General features: G+C 37.1%; 1 protein-coding gene and 1 pseudogene across 1 annotated transcript in view; one reads left to right on the top strand and one right to left on the bottom strand.

The window, feature by feature from the left end:
- The first annotated feature begins 1,735 nt into the window (after positions 1–1,735).
- Positions 1,736–20,266, top strand: part of LOC126188062 (uncharacterized) — a 90,012-nt gene continuing 71,481 nt past the window's right edge. The window contains exon 1 of the mRNA XM_049929505.1: positions 1,736–2,528. Coding sequence (XP_049785462.1) covers positions 1,866–2,528 — 663 coding nt within the window. The 5' untranslated portion in view covers positions 1,736–1,865. The remainder of the gene's footprint in view (positions 2,529–20,266) is intronic.
- LOC126189353 (5S ribosomal RNA) lies at positions 6,596–6,713 on the bottom strand (annotated as a pseudogene).

The following is a 20,266-nucleotide window of genomic DNA, read 5'->3' as shown; positions in this document are numbered from 1 at the left end:
AGCTTCATTTTATCCAGTGTTTACTGCCATCAGTACTCTGCATAAGGGAGAAGAAGAAAAAAATAGTCCAGTCATCTTAAAAATTAAGATAACACATTTTTTAAGGTGTAAAAATTTGGAACCTGATATTCTAAATTACACATTGAAACAAGTATAAACATTAATTTCTCACTTAGCAATGGAGTTTAAAATAATACAGAGAAGTTTTACAGAATGGGATTCAGATTCATTAATTTATATCACTTAAAGAAACAAAAAAAACTAGAATTCAGCTGTAGGTGACTTTACTTCTGCTGCTCTAGGTGCCACCCCACGTGTATGTAATTCTATTTCCAAATGATAACAAAAATCACTTATTATTAAACAAAACTATTTTTTATGGACACTTCTAATCAGAGGATGGTGTAGCTTCTTGCTGTGGAGTCTCACTTCATCATGTAGCCTTGTTTTACAATAGTCAGTGAGTACAGCTTTTTTCAGTTAATAAATGTGATTATCAAGGGAAGGACTGTTTCAAGCATGTTTATTCAGCTGAAGGAAAACTTCATTCCTTATGTCCTGGAAAGCTGAGGTAACTAATTTCTTAAAAGGGTTTTTCATATTGCAAATTGACATTTGTCACAGGTAAACATGATCATTGGATATAGTAGATAAGCTGTCTCTGTTTTTTCTTCTGTTCAAGATACCAAAACTAGTAATTTTAGGACATGGTGAAATTTGCCAAATGTGGCACTCTACTTTTTTGTTCAGTTTCCTAGCCAAATATGAAGTGTAAGAAACTGGATGAGCTATATAATCATATTCGTTATTTATTACAAAGGTAGAGCAATTATCACTAGTAGATGTACCAACATGAATAACGTTTTGGAAGCAGCTTCAGACTGCTGGATTGATATTCTGCTCCTACACTACTTACCGCAGCATTAGAAAACACTTCCAGCAGATCCTGGGTGAGTTTACATGCCAGCAAGGAAGTCCTTCATGGTTCAGATCTGCTTCTGAAGGCGTTATACAAAACTAAAGATGAGTGTAGACCGTTAATTATAGCTATAATATCTGTTCTTGTTGAGTGAACCACTTAAGATCCCTAAGGAGTTTCTTTTAACGTGAACTGTAAATCTTTTACTGGTTCACATACCAGCATCACCAAGTGGCAGAAGTCATAAAATATAAAGATTGTTTTGCGTAAAAACCAGGACCTTGTGATTTATAAATGGATTTCATTTCTTATAAAAGCATAACAAAACATTTCACACGTTTTGTCGACGGATCGTCAGAAAGGTAATGTTGCCTACCAAACTGATATTTTGTATTCCTCTCCTGCGGAAATGGTGGCCTAAAAGACTCACAGTGCAACAACTATTCACTGAAGTACTGTTGAACTGTCAGTACGTTTCATCTGGCCACATGTAAAAACTGTAATCATCGCATTAATGTTAGGAATTTCGGAGAAATCAAGTTAACTGCACCACTATATGTGTAATAGCAGCAAGGAAAATTATTTTCTTGTTAAAATCAGTGATTGATTTCAGCTCTTAACGAGAAAAATCTGTAACTTTCAAGTCTACGCTGTGCGTAATAACAGAAAATCAGCGTCTTCCCCAAGTCACGTGACTTAGATGTTGGTTTCAGTCACGCGCAGTCCATATGTGGATATGTATTCGATCACAAACATTTTATGCTGGTAAGTATCGATTTTCAATATTTGTCGTCCGTCGATAAAGAACGGTCGATACAAGTACTGCAGTCAGTGGACGTTTGTAAACACTGTAGCGGGAAGGAGTGTTATTATTTAAATGCCAGTGACTTGAAACGCAAAAAGGAGATTTGTGTTGTTGTGTGTCAAGAAGCTTATCCTAATCAAAATGCCTGGTGCTGTCTTACGATGCAAGCAGCTGGCCAGTGTAAGAAGGTTATGCTATTGTAAACCAATACATGTTGGTAAATTTCTCAAACAGTATTCGACACCATCAAGTGCGAGATTGGAGACATTGATTAAGCCTGAGTTGGATGTAGACTATCTGTGTAATGCGGATAACAAAACAGAAATTGAACATAATATAAGGAACCGGAAAGGTGTTGGTAATATTAACCGCGTTCTTGAGTTGCATAAACGAATTAGTTCACTGTCGCCTGACAGAGAGGATGAAATGCAAGAACTGAGAAAAGAATTTGAAGAAGAAGCCTTGCTCATACCTAACAAGTCCTTTCCTTCCTTGTCGCAGTACGGCGAAGAGCCGAAAGTTCTTAATTTTCAGGGAGTGAAACCTAGTTTTCCGTTCAAGGCGAAAGAATTCAGTGAAATCACCATACAGAATCGGACTTTGCGAACGGAAAATTTGGCCATATTTACTGGACACAGAGGCTACTGCTTTAGTGGACAACTTGCAGAACTTGAACAAGCTCTTGTTCGATACACCGTGAGGGAACTGTTATCGAGAAATTTTAAGTTAATTTCAGTACCAGACATCTTGCCAAGAGAAGTAATTGAAGGCTGTGGAATGAACACGAGGGGAGAACGTACGCAGGTAAATATTTAGAAACCAATAAGTACAGAACACAATTTTTATCTTGATTGCATATTAGATGCCTTACCTGGCTGCCTATGCAGTGTTCCTGCTGGTACTGCAAGCGAAGTACGTAATTTTTCTACACATATTTTAAGAAGAGCCAGTTTCGCAAATAACAGCTTGTATTTCTCATACACATGTTTGTGTCTTACAGATACTTTGTCCCCTCCCACAAACCTCTGATAAAGCTCCAGTAGTTGACGCTTTTCCTAAGCAACTAAGAATAAGAAAGATATTTTTCATAACATGATGCCTGATATGTCACATTTTAACTGCTATCAGAAAGGGAATTTTATTAACAGAGTGGGGGGCCCCCAATTTTTTTGTTACTAATGAGCAAAGAAAAGAATTAGACTGTTTCCTTTCAACCGAGTTTGTACTTAAACAGATATGAATTTCCAACTTACTGACATTTGCATACAGTGTGTTATGGCATAACTGAGGACAACTAACTGTTAATTATACAGCAACAGTATCAGCAAATGCTTGAAATGAGCTTCAGTAGGTTGCATGGAATAAACAGGATTTTATTCCAATAAGTTGTAATGCCACTGGTGTGTGTCTAATTGGATGGATGTTTACAGCATCCAAGACACAAATCGAAAATACAAAACATTCATTAATAAAGTTAGCACCTTATTTGAAAATTGTTTTCCCCCGAAGGTAACTCAAACTAAGCAGAAGCCTAATAAGAAACCATGGATCACACAAGGGATAAATGGAAATGGAAATGAGCGTTTGGCGTCAGTGGCCGGGAGGCCCCTCGCGGGGCAGGTCCGGCCGCCTTGGCGCAGGTCTTATTACATTCGGCACCACATTGGGCGACCTGCACGCCGGATGGGGATGAAATGATGATGAACACAACACAACACCCAGTCCCTGAGCGGAGAAAATCTCCGACCCAGCCGGGAATCGAACCCGGGCCCGGAGGACGGCAATCCGTCACGCTGACCACTCAGCTACTGGGGCGGACACAAGGGATAAAGATATCAAGTGAGACAAAAAGGAAACACTATCTGATATGTAGGGACACATATGATACTAGCATAATAGCTCATTACAAAAATTACTACAAAATATTCAAGAAGATTATCCAGAAATCTAAATACCTGCATTATGAGAAGAAAATAAATACAGCCAGCAATAAAATAAAAACAATATGGGATATAGTTAAGTCAGAGACAGGTAGGACCAGAAATGATGAGGAACACATAGCTCTAAAAATAGGCTAAATGTAACACTGGTAACAATCGCATGTTGTGTTGCAAACCATTTAAACATGTATTTTGTCTCTGTTACTGATAGCATAGGGTTGTCAGGTTCAGTAAATAATGCAATGGGATATCTGAGACCAGTGCACACAAGCAATCTCAGTAAAGTGGAATTGACATTTATTTCACCCAAAGAAGTAGAATCCATCATAAAGTCCTTGAAATCAAAGCATTCTAGTGGTTATGATAACATATCAACAAAGTTAACAAAAGAGTGTTCATGTGAGCTTAGTCATATGTTAAGTTATTTGTCTAATCAATCACTTGTCACAGGAACATTCCCAGACTGGCTTAAATATGCTGAAGTTATACCTCTCTACAAGAAAGGGGACAAAGAAATGCCGTCAAATTACCGACCAATCTCACTTTTGCCAGCTTTTTCGAAAATCTTTCAAAAGGTTATGTTCATGTTTCTACTTAAGCAACTTAGTGAAAGTAACATACAGTCAAAGTCACAGTTTGGGTTTCTTAAGGGTTCTGATATTGAGAAAGCTATTTATACTTACAGCAAAAACATCCTTAATTCATTGGACAACAAATTAGAGGCAACTGGCATGTTCCGTGACCTGTCAAAGGCATTTGACTGTGTGAATCACAGCATTCTTTTAAGTAAATTAAAATATTATGGCGTCACTGGTAGTGCTACAAAGTGGTTTCAGTCATATCTTACTAATAGAAAACAAAGGGTGTCATTACATAACACTTCAGCAGTAGGCAATCAGACATAATCTGACTGGGAAGAAATTACATGTAGTTTTCCCCAAGGTTCCATACTAGGCCCACGACTGTTCTTGTGTATATTAATGACCTGCCATCTGTTACATTACCAGATGCCAAGTTTGTCTTATTTGCAGATGATACAAACATTGCAATAAATAGTAAATCAAATATAAATTTGGAAAGGGCAGCTAATCAAATTTTTACTGACATTAATAAGTGGTTCATAGCCAATTCTCTGTCATTAAACTTTGAAAAGACCCACTATATGCAGTTCAGAACTTCCAAGAGATTTCCTTCTGGTGTGTATATAAAATATGATGACATGGAAATAGGAGAAGTTGAGAGTGTAAAATTCTTGGGATTACAACTTGATAATAAATTCAGTTGGGAGCAACAAACTAACAAACTGCTATAGTGCCTAAACAAGTCTGTGTTTGCAATGCGAATGATGTCAGACATAGGAGATATAAATATTAAAAAACTGGCATATTTTGCTTATTTTCACTCCATTATGTCATATGGTATCATATTTTGGGGTAACTCCACAAACAGAGAAGCATATAATAAGAGTAATGAGTAGTGTATATCCAAGAACATTCTGTCAGAACCTATTCAAAGAATAGGGCATATTAACCACAGCTTCTCAGTATATTTATTCCGTAATCATGTTTGTTGTAAATAGTACATCACTAAATGTACATAGTATCAATACTAGGAATAATAACAATATACATAAAGATTTCAAATCACTTACTCTTGCCCAGAAAGGAGTCCAGTATTCAGCAACGCATATTTTCAGTAAGTTACCAGCAACCATTAAGAGTTTAGTTTCAGACAAGGCACAATTTAAACATAATTTAGAAGAATTTTTGGTGGCCAACTCCTATTCCATCCATGAGTTTCTCAAGTGCAGTAGACCATTTTTAATTAAAATTTATTATACTTTAATTTTTGACAATACCTGGTTGTAACAGCCAAGAAACTAGCAAATGTCTGAATGATGGAGTATTAAACCTATAAATATTAGAAGTTTAAATTTAATTCATGTACATAATTTTACTGTTTATTGACTGAGGATCATTAAAATTTATGAAACTTAAGTTTTTCTAATTACATTTTTGTAATGTGTTTATCTGACATGTTCCACACCCAGGATGATTCCCTCTTTTATGGGTCTATGGAATGAAAAATTAATCTAATCTATTCTATATAGCTGTTAGTCATTTTTCATGGAGAAAGTGTGTTTCCATGATTGTTTTCCAAATATAAAAATCTGTAGATAACTTCAACTCTTAAAATGTAATAGATTCAACTGTGAAAATTTGTGGTATTGCAAATGATCTTCTGTGTGATATGCACCAGCCATGAAAGTATCTTCCTACTTAAATTTTTCAACATTTTTATATGTATGTTGGGTTTAAAAGCTATTAAATTCATGCATACAAAATTAATTTTGCATAATTTCTGCCATTTGACAAATCCTCCAGGTGGACTGCCTGGACAAGTGATGTGCTACTAAAAATAATATGTGGTATGATTAAACTAGATAGGCATGAGTGACCTGTCACTCCTTTAAAACCTTCCATAACCAATCCCACTCATCTGCATGAGGAAGTAACATAAACGTTCCGAAAGTCAGGAAAAGTAGTGTTCTAATTTTAATTGTTACTGTTTTCCTCAGTACCAGGAATTTTGTGTCCTAGAAGTAAGTACGCCCACTGGTCAACTGTTCTGTCTCCTTGTTTTTAGCAGCTTTCTTAACTGAGATTTCTTACTGATGGAGATGTTTTTAAAGCTAGTTTCTTGCTAAGGAAAAAATAAACTAAACTGCGCCCAAACAGGCCATGAAGGCCCAACGATACCGACCAGCCGCCGTGTCATCCTCGGCCTGCTGGCTTCACTGTATGTAAATACGGAGGGGCATGTGGTCAGCACAATGCTCTCCCACCTGTATGTCAGTTTATTGGATCGGAGACACTATTCTGATCAAGTAGCTCCTCAGTTGTGCCTCACAAGGGCTGAGTGCACTCCGTTTGCCAACAGTGCTTGGCAGACTGGATGGTCACCCATCCAAATTCTAGCCCAGCCCAACAGCACTTAACTTCAGTGATCTGACAGGACCCGGTGCTACCACTGCGGCATGGCCATTGGCCTTTGAAGGATAATGAATAGTAATTATGATTCAGAATTGAAATTTTTATGGGGCCATGGTCATCCAAACTTCAATTATGCGGAATAGTAATCCCTAACAGACTGACTTGTTGCTGATGATGCAGTCAAATAATGTAGTATCTTTCCATCAGGTTACATGCTTTACATTATTCCCAGCTGTCAGTCTTGGAGGAAATACTGAAGTCTCTGAAATTGAGCATCAGGTTTGACCTATGTGACGTCAAAATAGCAGTCATTAAGTGATTGTTTAAATCCAGTATAACTACCATGACATCTATCATGCAACTGCAATAAGCACACACACACACACACACACACACACACAAAAAACACACATCAAAAAATTATATTCTTAAAAATATATACTTGAAATAATTTGAAAACCAGAGCATTTCTTTGGGAATTTGAGTTTTTTTGTTTGTTAACCACTTATTACACAAATCCTAAAAAAGAAAGAAACCACCATGGCAAATTTGGTATTGTTATGTTAAATTAAGCCATATAGCTTACCTGAACTTCAAGACGTATAATGAAATGTGAAATGTGTTTTATTCATCTCATAATGTACATAATTTCAGAACATGTGTCTGATGTACAGGAGACACGTCAAGGTTACAATTTGCTTACTTAAAATTTTGTCACAGTTGCAATAATACTTTGTGGAGAATTTACTTACTTAAAATTTGTCAGACATACGGTGTTTACATCTACTATAACTATCATACATTTTTATTCCATTTTAGGGATCCAGCTCAAAGGATCACTCACTTCATCCTTCATGAAATCTTCCACAGAGTAGTAGCATTGTTTAATTAGAAAATCATGTAACTTGCTTTTTAAAATATTTACCTTCATATTCATTATGTCACATTCTTGTATTGTGTTGTGAATTTTCATGGCTATGTGCCGAGGAGTCTGAGCATGCAGTTTTATGCAATGAGAGGTGAGCATAAAGTTTTCTGTATGTCTTGTGTCGTATGAGTGTTCAAAATTATTTTTTTTAATAGATTAGCTCTACTGCGTAGGAAAAGAACTACCTCAAAGATGTATAAAGAGGGGTCAGTTAATCTTTTTAGGTATTTAAATGATGGTCATCATGATGCCCTCAGCCGTGCAGAACACATGTTGCGAATGATTCTTTTTTGCAACTTTAAAATTCGTGTAATGTTTCCTGAGCTTCCCCAAAAAATTATGCCATATCGAATAACTGATTCAAAGTAGCTATAATATTCTATTTTCCTAATGGCCTTATCAGTGGCACAGGCTAAAGTGTCCATTGCAAATTTATTAGCTAGATATTCTATTTGAGAATTCCAACTCAAAGTTCAGTCTAAGTTTATTCCCAGGAACCTGACTGCTGAGTTCTTCCATTTTTTGATTGTTGTGAGTGATACAGATTTCTTTAGTTTTTGACTGTTTGGTTTTAAAACTCATCATGTGGCTTTTTGAAATGTTTAGCCTTAAGCCATTTAGACTGAACCATGTTTCCAGGTTACTTAACGTATTCATGACACACTGTGGTATATTGTCAGAATTTTCATTTTCAATTAGGGCAGAAGTATCATCTGCAAACAAAGTTAAATGAATATTTATATTGAGAGGCAAGTCATTTACATAGAACAGCAATAAAATGGGTCCAAGGATTGAGCCTTGAGTTACCATGAAACAGCGATATTTGCTGGGGATGATGGGGAGGGAGGAATTGCTAGTGTTAATATCCCAAACATAACAAGTCATTTATGACATTTAACCTATGTAGCTGATATGTACTTCAAAATACCAGCTAAAAACAAAAGGAAGGTATCTGCAAATAACAGGCAAGTTATGACGTAAGACCTGTATCATTATCCACACTTAAGCTAAGTGGGTCAAATGAATGCCACAATATGTACTAACCTTAAGGGGGGATTCACACAGAAACCAAACAACACAAAATAGTGAGCACACATTAACTTTAATTTTTGTATATAGCTAAAGTGAAATCAATGATATCCACCAAACACACACTAATGCATGCATAATAAACTGCAAAAATCGCATAAACACATCTTAACAATGTTTTTACCTTTTAGATAACTCTCACAAGGAGGAGAAAAAAAAACACCATTTACTACACAGCACAAAAAATTCATACAGATTCCCACCCTCCCTCTTGGCCTTCCACTAACCAATACCCATTTCCCTACACCAAACACCACACAAATTAAATTTAAGTTTTAAAAATGGGAAACACTCTTTCTGGAATAAACCATAACAAAAAAGTCAATAACTGAGTTATCACTGACAGTTGTTTTGTGGGTACAATACTGCTTATGTGAGTGCTACCAGGAGATTAGTGTGCCCAGGGCCACCTTGTACCCTGAGCCACATACATTATTATGAAAAAAGTTGGAATATTTAGTTTTTTGTACTTGTTGGCAGCTCTCTGTAGTCCACATTCAGAGAGAATTTGTCTGCCATTAACACAGATGGAGCACTTTTCATATTTTCACACTAATAAAGTAAATTGTTCTTTCTTTACTTGTACATTTTTTCCTCCTGAGGCAAGTGCTATCAATTTTTACAATGTGTATCAAATAACTTAGAATGTAATGTTTTATTTATTCATATGTTGTGTTTTTACATTTGCCCAGAATGTGAGGATATTATGATCACATGTGCATATTACTGTAAACATGTGTACCTAGGGCACCTTCTAAACATTTTAGCTAACACAGTAGACCTAGGTATAAGGCTGCCATAAAACTTTAGACAATGCACTGACTGAACAAATTAATGGTATTTACTTTTATCGTTGTTTCATTGCTGTCAGAATTCTTTAAGTTTACAGTGTAAGACTAATAGATCTATGCAGGCATAGATCACAAAAACAGTTTTTAGTTTCTCTCACCTGTAAATACAGGCATACAACAACTGATGACTTAAAACATTTTTTTCATCATCAGATGCCATGAATTAAGGAAGATAAGAAGAGGTCCAAACCTTATACAGCTTCACTGATTGAAGTGGCAAAAAGAGTGCAGACAGATTGCTTATTTATCGCAGAAGGTGCCAAAATGTTTCTAGTTTCTGGAATTACTCTGCAGAGGTACTTGTCATATTGGAGAGCTAATGGAAAGCAGGCATCTGGGAATTACTTTGAGACATGGACTATTTTCACAAAGAAAGAGAAATTTCAGTATAAATGATATCCCTTACAGCCTAACAAAACACATAATGGGCTACTATGTAAAGGAGTAGGAAACTTGCTTTTGAATATGCCAAATTAAATGGAAAACTTACGCTACTTCCTGGGAAATAAATGCTCAAGCTTGTGAACCCTGGTAAACAGACTTTAGTAAGCAGCACGAATGTGATCATAGTTTAAGAAAACTATGATCAACAAGCTTTGCAAGAGCTACTGCTTTTAACGGATTTAATGTTAACTATTTTTGACAAATATTGTAAAGTTAGGGAGAAATATTATTTCCCTCCGGAATGCATCTACAGCATTAATGAATTGGGCATAACAGCAGCTCATATTCCAGTGGAAATAGTTACTGGAAAAGGAGCCAAACAAGCAGGATACATAACTTCTGGAGGGGGGGGGGGACTAAATATGAAAATGTGATACATTCATGGTGTTAATGCAGTTGGGAATTCTGTCCTCCCACCCCATGATGATTTTTCCAAGTATTCATTTTAAGCCAGGCAAATGCCTCTAAGTAGTCCACAGCTGAAAAGTTTGATTTAAGTAACCATTTTATTTGGCACATCAAGCTCAGCCTCAAGGGGAAGCTCTTAGTGACATTGGACAGTTATGTGAGACATACAACAATAGAGGCAATGGATTTGGCTAAAAGAAATGGTTTCATATTATACACATCCCCAACACTTGCTAGCTACAAGCTTCAACCATTAAGTTACATAGTGTATGGTCTCCTGAAAAAATATTACAGCAGTGCCTGCAATGAGTGGCCCCATTTGCATGCTGGTGTGCCATTCTCTTTTTATGATGCTGGAGAGAACTTCAGCAAAGCATATCCTAAGGCTTTTACACTAGTTAATGCACTGAAGCACCAAAGAAACCAGTCTAGGCATGCATATTCAAATACAGAGAGATGTAAACAGGCAGAATGAGGTGCTGTGGTTACAGTGCCTATAGAATACAAAAAGTGTCTGGTGCAGTTATTAGATTTGTTACTGCTGCTACAATGGCAGGTTATCAAGATTTAAGCGAGTTTGAACATGGTGTTATAGTCGGCACGCGAGCAATGGGACACAGCATCTCCGAGGTTGTGATGAAGTGGGGATAGTATGACAATTTCACGAGTGTACTGTGAATATCAGGAATCCAGCAGAGCATCAAATCTCTGACATTGCTGCAGCTGGAAAAAGCTCCTGCAAGAACAGGACCAATGATGACTGAAGAGAATAGTTTAACATGACAGAAGTGCAACCCTTCCGCATATTGCTGTAGATTTCAGTGCTGGATCATCAACAAGTTTCAGCATGCAAACCATTCAACAAAACCTCATTGATATGGGCTTTTGGTGCAGAAGGCCCATTTGTGTACCCTTGATGATTGCATGACACAAAGCTTTATGCCTTGCCTGGGCCTGTCAACACCAACATTGGACTGTAGATGACTGGAAACATGTTGCCTGGCTAGACGAGTCTCATTTCAAATTGGATCGAGCAGATGGATGTGTATGGGTATGGTGACAACCTCATGAATCAATGGACTATTGAAGCCGGTGGAGGCTCTGTAATGGTGTGGGGTGTGTGCAATTGGAGTGATATGGGACCTCTGATATGCCTAGATATGACTCTGACAGTTTGACGCGTACGTAAGCATTCTATCTGATCACTTGCATCCATTCATGTCCATTGTGCGTGCCAACAGATTTGGGCAATTGCAGCAGGGCATTGTAACACCCCCACATGTCCAGAATTGCTACAGAGTGGCTCCAGGAACACTCTTCTGAGTTTAAACACTTCTGCTGGCTACCAAACTCCCCAAACATGAACATTATTGAGCATGTCTTGGACGCCTTGTGACATGCTGTTCAGAAGAGATCTCCAGGCCCCCATACTTTTATGGATTATGGACAGCTCTGCAGGTTTCATGGTATCAGTTCCCTCCAGCACTACTTCAGACATTAGTTGAGTCCATGCCACATTGTGTTAACAGCACTTCTGCTTGCTCGCGGGGCCCCTACACGCTATTAGCCAGTTTTACCAGTTTCTTTGGCTTTTCAGTGCATAATGGCTGGTTTTAGAGCTACAGGAGTTGGGTCAGTTGATATAAACATATTCACTGTTGAGTGTCACTGACAGGCCAGATACTGCTAATGAACTAGTAAGTGATTGTAGTGAAGAACCTAACTTCAGCGGAAGGGGCTGTGTGACAACTTCTAATGAACACAAAAATTTGGCATCTTGTTCATCTATAGAGAGTGCATCAGCTTCCGGAAGAAAACCCATCAGTAGACATCTTACCCCTGAACAAGTTTGTCCCTTTTCAAAGGTTGCACCTTTGTACAGGCAAGTACAGAATCTTGACTGACACTCCTGAAAAGTTACAGGTACTTCCAGCAAAAGAATCCAGGCCAGCTTAGAGGGCGACGAAAAGGAACATCACAAACAAAAATATGATTGAAGCCCACCCCCCTTATGCCCCCACAATCCCCCAAAGAACAATTTGAAATTAAAATGTAGTTCTTCAGCTTCTGATGACAGCACAGAAACTGATTCAGGCTACATAGATGGAAGGGACCTGTTTCCTGCCATCGAATGAACAGGAGAAATGGATAACGCATTGAAACAGGGGACCTTTTCCTAACAAAACTGACTGGAGAAAGTGAATTTTATCATTATGTGGTAGAAATAACTGATGATGACAGGCACACACATTCATTGAAGCACTTGAAGGAGACACCCACATAAGCTAATAAGTTCTTGTTTGCTAAAGAGGATATACATGAACTGCCAGAAGATGAACAGATCTCAGAATTCCCCCAGCCTATTATAATTGGAGGCTCTGTTCATCAGGGTTTGTGCTTAACATTTGGTGTAAGTTTAATTTTAATTTGAAATAGATTATATTGATATTTTATTGAATCAATTTTGCTACAGCACTTGGTTGCACATTAAAAATTTCTACATAAAAGGCACAACATAGAAATAATGAGGTATCTCCAATCTTTTCCTGCTCTGTGCTGCAATAGTTTTAAGCAAACTTTCAAAATCTGTACGAACAAGTTTTCTTCCAACTTTTTGGCTAGAAATAAAGTTTATTTGGAAAGTTACACTGTTACATTTTATAAAATACCTTTACCTATATATGTAATAATAATGAAAGGAAAAATTGCATAGTGGCTCTAGATACAAGGCTGTGGCCCTAGGAAAAAGGCCACCTTGAACCTAGAATCACATGCAAGGAAACAAAACTTTTTAAAAAGTGCAGTTTCAGTTAAGTAACAAATCTTAAATTTGTACTGGGGTACCACTGTAAGTTTTTCCTTGTTTGGAGTCCAAAATGGTCATTATGCACAAGAGTAAATGCATTTCATAATTGAGGAGCACTTTTCAAAAGTCTATGAATGCAGTAGATGGTTTTTCACAAAATGAGTTTTTCTGTTTTCACCTAGATAAATACATTTAATTTTCCCATGATTATTAGGTTTCACTGACACAAATAAACTGTTGTAATGAAGTATATCAAATTTTCATTTTTATAACAGTACCTTAGGGTGTGATTTTTTCCAGTTTATTCAAAAGTGGATATAAATAACTTCGCCGTTTTTAGTTCTGTGTAACTACTACATTTTTTTTCACAACTAATTTTTTTTAATGTGCTTTAGTGTTCATTATATATCTCCATCGTAATACAATGCCTATTTTTACAGACATTACTGTATATTGCATTTCCTTAATTTGTAGTTTTGCACTTTATTGAGAATAAATGAACCATAATAATAGAACTACAGTGGCATAGTACAATAATATTGATAACTATTTTTAACATCGTTGTTTAACTTGTATCATTATTATCAGTACTACATAAAATAATAAATGAATAATGTTATTACAAAAACTCTTGCATGTTATCGTCAAGTTTTCCATTATGTTTCTTCATTACGTGTCTCAGAAATCCTTGTAAAACTCATTCGCATCATCTAGACTTACAAAATACATTCCCAAGACAGACACAACTTCCATCTTTTTTTTTGTTAACAATATTTTGTTTTGGTAAAAGGAAAGATGTTAGTACTGTTGGATGACATGGTTTCTTTGTTATCGGGATGTTAACTTGTACTGGATCTGCATAGTATGTATTACTTACTGACACATGAATAAATTTCTTTACTTTATTGTATGGGATGACATTCTGGTGGTTCATTTTGGATAATAACTTGGATTTTAGTACTTTCTGTGCACTAATTTTTAGATTTAGTCTGTGTTTAGAACTTTAAGAGTACCATGCTCTTCTAAAATCTCATAATACTCTTGATGAGACAAAATGCTTTCTTTTCTTCTGTAATATTTCCAAATTCTATCAGACATCTTGTCTGGAGGCATGTAACTATGACCATGAACAGGGATTATTATGAATTTTGTGCTGTTTCCCATGAACACTGTAAGCATCACCAGCATACAACTATTTTTATTTTAGCTTCTGCAGCAATGTGAGATAGATGTATAGTATTGATGCCAATATTTGGTTATTTCAAATAAATTCCACCCTCTTGAAGATTCTGTCTCCCACCGAATGTAGCAAAGATGCATTCCTTTCTTTGCTACTTAGTATGCATCATGATGCACAGAGTGTATAACGATATTTGTTTAGTAAGGAAAAACCTCACTGACTGATAGTTTTAGAATGGACTGGTTTTGTTGCATGCCAGAGCAAACCTAAATGAGAGGCGGACTATGTTTCTTCATTATATCATAAAACCACTTTGCTTGAATTTTATGTGATCTGTGTTTAGTTTGTAGTTCAGTCCTCTTTCCCAGACAAGTTTCTGCTTGTACTTCCATTAAACGAATGTTGCAAGTGGAGCTGGTGTTGGTGTGGTGTGAGGCATTTTGAATGATTGATTGAAATGTTTGTAAAATATGTACTGGTATTTTGATAAGGAGCATTGTTTCAGTCATAACCTTTTTGTTATACATTTAATTGATTGTGAGATCTGAAGGCAGATAACCTTTCATGATTTCGCCCCTGCCATGATGGTTCTCACTGCATGTATATTTCTTCGTTATATCATTCTTAAAGGCAGTAGTCAGGTCCTTTGATCCTTTCCTGTTCTGTCACCTCCTCTTCTTTCCTTTGGCAACCTTGCTCCTTCACGGAATCTGTTTGCTAAGTAGGATAACCTATCCTTCGACATGCCAGAAGCTCCTTGGAAAGTTTTCGATGGTGTTGACCCACACTCGTGCAATACTTTTAAAAGGGGTAAACTGCCATTTGACTGTGTACTATTATATTTATCTGTTGTACCATCTAGACTTCGAATTTTATGCCATTGTTAATGGCCTAATAACTTCAGGTGTAGTACTTGATAATGGCATAAAATCTGAAATCTGCTTAGTACAAAAGGTAAATATGATAATACACAGTCAAATGCTGGTTTACTCTTTTTAAAAGTCCTTGGAAAGTGGCAGCACAAACAGGTGTTACTTCACCTTTTGTTTTTCTAAAGATATACTTCACTCTCACTGTTCTCTTCCTTTTTGCTTCCTGGATGTTCACTAGTCTACTCCGAGGTGAATAAATAGTCAGAAATTTTTACAGAAACTTATCTTGATGTACTTTATTTGATGATGTCGCATGATGGTGAAATTGGCTGATATTTTCATAGCAGAGTTCAGCGGCCTTGTGTTCCTTAATTCTTCTAGCTTTTGAAGGCCAAAACTCAAGTCCTTGAATGTATTTAATTATAGCTTAGTTTTTTCACTTTTTTCTTTGTGTTTTAGGTCAATGAAAGACCTTCCTGAATGAAAATTTTCTCCCACTGAAACATTATTTGACCAATAGGCTGTTTCCAGAATCACGAGAGTCATCATCCTTTCTGCTTTAGCTTGCAATACTTCTTTGTAGAGTAACACAAGATCATGAAGCACATACTTTCCTAAAAGTAAGTTGTAGATGTTTGGCAGATGATAAAGTCTGTTTGCAACGAGACTCTTGCCAGTGAGTATTGTTACAGTAATGAGTGATGTGGCATACAGCAATCTGGCTTGCCATTCAACTTTGTTATTGCCAACTACTTGCTTTGGAAAGAGAGCTAAGGGACTTCAGAGTAATTTCATTGCCTTTGGTGGCTTTTGCTTTAACTCTAAGAAAGCATAAATCAGGATCTAGCAAAACCTAGAGATTTAGAGTCTTATACATGTGTCAGTGTTTGACTTCCGCTGTAACTTGGTTCAGAGGTTGCTGAACTTTGTTTTGAAATTTTTTGCATTTATCAAATGTTATAAAAAATGCTCCCCAATAGTAAACTAGTTCAGAGTTTCTATCCTTTTGCTGATCTTCATTAATTTAATCCTTGTGTGGTTAAGCCTCAAGCAGTTCTTGGTGTAGCAGCATGTCCCATTCACTTCAGTGTTTCAGATCACCCTTACTTTGTCAGGAGGACAACGCCATCATCTGTTGACCTTGTTATTGGGCTCTGTTACCATTGTACTTTTATTCTTGTTATGAACTTTTCTTTCTCTCTCTTCAGTGCTGTAGCCAAAGAGATGTTCAGTCAAGACATCTTCAGTTTCTCTGTGTGTTCTTCTATATATAATTGTAACACAATCTTGATGTGTCATAAACTACAGTACCAGATGATATAGTCCACACCAACCTTCTTTTCTTTGGTCACAGTTTGGACACTTTTCCCTCAACGTGGAGTTGGGTAGCGCAGTGGTAAGAGTATATACTCTTGTTTGAGAGGTTTGTGCTTGTAATCTGCCATCATGCATAATGCCAACAATGAAATATGGAGGAGGTGGTGGCACAGTGTTGTGGTGTTTTTTGTGGTTAGGTTGTGATCCCCGTATCCAGCTTTACAAAATTCTGAATGCAGAAAGACATGAAAACTTTCCACTGCATTGTGTTCTGTGCACAGTAAAGGAACAGCCTTGTGTGGTTTGGCTATGGCTTGTGGACAGTATAATTCCTGAAATGGACTAGCCTGTTCAAGAGTCCTGATCTGAACACTATGTGATTAGTTGGAATGTCAACTTCACTTCAGTCCCAATGTCTAACATTAGTGTTTCCTGTGGTTTCGGCTCTTGAGGAAGAATGGGCACCATTCCTCCACAGACATTTACACACCTGGTGTCCCCAGCAGAGTTCAAGTCATCATAAAGGCGAATGGTGGACACATCCCACATAAACGTCCACTTACAGGTGTGTGGGTAATGTTAATCAATGTATACAATAATATCCCACTTCCTTTTATGTTAACACTTCGTTATACTCCTGAATTTCTGACTGGTGTTTATTACTATAAAATTCTGGTTTGAATCTATAAGTGCTATCAACAGGGGCTTCAGATTGAGTCCATATTTTTAATTTCCAGAAGTCTGTTGACATTGTTCCACACAAGTGACTTCTAATCAAATTGTGTGCCTAAGGAGTATTGTCTCAGTTAGGTGACTTGATTCATGATTTCCTGTCAGGAAGGTCACAGTTCGTAATAACTGATGGAAAGTCATTGAGAAAAACAGAAATAATATCTGGCATTCACCAGGGAAGTGTTATAGGCCATGTGTTGTTTCTGACCTAAATAAACAATTTGGCAAACAATCTGAGCAGCCTTCTTAGATTGTTTGTGGATGATGCTGTCATTTACTGCCTTGTAAAACCATCAGGTGATCAAAACAAACTCAACATGATTTAGATAAGACATCCGTATGGTGCAAAAGATGCAAATTGACTCTAAATTATGAAAAGTGTGAAGTCATTCACAAGGAATCTGCTAAATTTCAGTTACCCCATAAGTCACACAAATATAAAGGCTGTAAACTCGACTAAATACTTAAGAATTACAATTATGAATATCTTAAATTGGAACAATCACAAAGGTAATGTTGTGGAGGAAGAAAACTAAAGACTGTGGTTTATTGGCAGTACGGTAAGAAAATGCAACAGATCTACTATGGAACAATCACAAAGATAATGTTGTGGAGGAAGAAAACTAAAGACTGTGATTTATTGACAGTACGGTAAGAAAATGCAACAGATCTACTTAAGTGATTGCTTACACTACTCTTGTCCGCCCCCTTCTGGGATACTACTGTGTGGTGTGGGATTTGTATCGGATAAGATTGATAGAGAACATCAAAAAAGTTCAAAGAAGGGCAGCACATTTTGTATTATTGTGAAGTAAGGGCAAGAGTACCACAGATATGACACAAGAATTGGGGTGGCAGTCATAAAAACAAAGGCATTTTTCACTGTGGTAGGACCTTCTCATGAAATTTCAATCACCAACTTTCTCCTTAGAGTGTGAAAATGTTTCTGCCCACCTGCAGAGGGAGAAACAATCTTTGTTATAAAATAAGAGAAATATGAACTCACATGGAAAGATTTAAGCATTAGTTTTTTTCATGTGCTGTTCGACAGTGCAACTGTAGAGAAGTAGCTTGAAGGTGGTTCGATGAACCCTCTGCCAGGCCCTTAATTGTGAATAGCAGAGTAATCATGCAGATATAGAAGTATGTTCTCTCTTTCATATTCATTACAAACCATTATTTGGTTATTTAATCTTTGTATAGTGAAATTAATATGTTTCTCTGTTTCCTGAGCAGTTTCAAGCAGATCTTACTGTTATTGAAGAGGGCAAGGTATGCAAAGCCTGATGCTGTGTTCAAGCTTCTGAAGATGTCTTAATTGGTTCTTCTGACCAGCATTTAGGTCTTCAGGTTGAATAAATTTAGTAGTCACAACCACAAGTTAACATTTCTGTGCCCAACAACTCTTTTGTGAGTACACACATACTAGCATGGTTCCCAAGCTACTGCAGCACCCACTTTCTTTCTTCTGCTGAAGTCTCCCATCTCCAACTATCCTTACTTTCATTGCTCTCTAGCACATGGTGACAGCCTTCGATATTGGCCCATCTGTGTGCTTGGTTTCTACCCTCTTCCAGTTATATCTTTAACCATTTACTTTTACATCTCTTTTTGGCTAAAATAATTTTTGGCCCCCCGTTGAGTTTGACGGACTCCCCTCACAACACAGGAGTTGCATATCTAATACTGAGCTGCTAGCTCCCCATGCATGCTAAGGAGTAGATGCCTGTTTTCTTGGGGCATCAGGACTCCTGGCAACACCCATCATGTCAGATGACCTTTGCTGTGGCTGGGTGATACCTCTGCAGAGAGCTCTTGCTAGTAGTAGATGTCATCATGAGAAATGTTTCACAGATGATACAGGCAAACCATGGGAACAGAGACAAGCCAGAAGAGTGGGAACAAAACAACTCATTCAATATTCAATACCCGGTGTGTACTAGAGCTTTTGGAGATTTTTTTATATTGCTGCAGCTGTTATTTTTCATAGAGCAAATGGGGAAAAAAATGTGAAATATGACTGTATTGATTAAAGCCTCCTGCTGCACACAATCTCACAAGAACTTCAAACATGTGGAATACTGGGTGATGTACCAGTAACTATTACTCCACATAAAACTTGAGTAAGGTACAAAGATTTATCTTTCAGAGAGACCTTACACTGTAGACAGAGAAGTAGCTACAGGCTAATCTCACGTGGCAAGGTATACATTTTGTCCTACAGGTCCAAAGAGATAATTGAATAGACACAGGCAATTTCATTGTAGCTTTTTAAGGAAATGTTCTCCCAGAGAAATTTTGAATTAGGGTGTACAAGTGTGAGATGACACCTCACATCCCACAACCTCTTGAGAAGTTGTTGGTGCTTACATTTTGGACATGTCATCCCGCTGCACAGCAGACCCAAAGTGCTGTAACACTGGAAGGTCACTTCATGCAGATTGTCCCTGTGAACAACCACCTTTGTGTGTAAATTGTGCTGAACAGTATTCCCAACCATGAGCAGTTTGCCCAGTATTTAAAAAAGAAAATACAAGAGTATAAAATGATAAAAACATGAATGCAAGCAATCAGTCTGTTGTGATTTCTTTTGCACGCTGTGTGATTCTTTAGTGGATACAAGAGTGAAGAACAGATGCTATTCATGAACAGAGAATTCAGATATTAATTTATTCTGCATCTAATATCAAATATTAAAAATAATACATAACTCTGTTGCTGAATTTGCAGTATCAGTTGCTGACAGTCGATTTGACCATAAAAATATATACAGATACAAAAGATTTATAAATCTGTCACTCTTCAGTACAGTCTCTATTCAGAAGATGTTGAGCCCTCACCACTATGAAAGTCTGTAAATGTCATTCAACTGGCAAGCACACAAAAAGGTGTCAGTTAGTGAAACTTTGAACTTAAGTACACCATCTGCTGGAACTCAAGAAAAGGGTGGCTATAGGAAATACAGTGGTATAACTGGCAGTG

Source organism: Schistocerca cancellata, chromosome 5 (assembly GCF_023864275.1).
Source record: "Schistocerca cancellata isolate TAMUIC-IGC-003103 chromosome 5, iqSchCanc2.1, whole genome shotgun sequence".
NCBI classification, from domain to species: Eukaryota; Metazoa; Arthropoda; class Insecta; order Orthoptera; family Acrididae; genus Schistocerca; species Schistocerca cancellata.
Note: the sequence above shows the minus strand (reverse complement) of the source record. Positions and strands in the feature narration are given on the sequence as shown.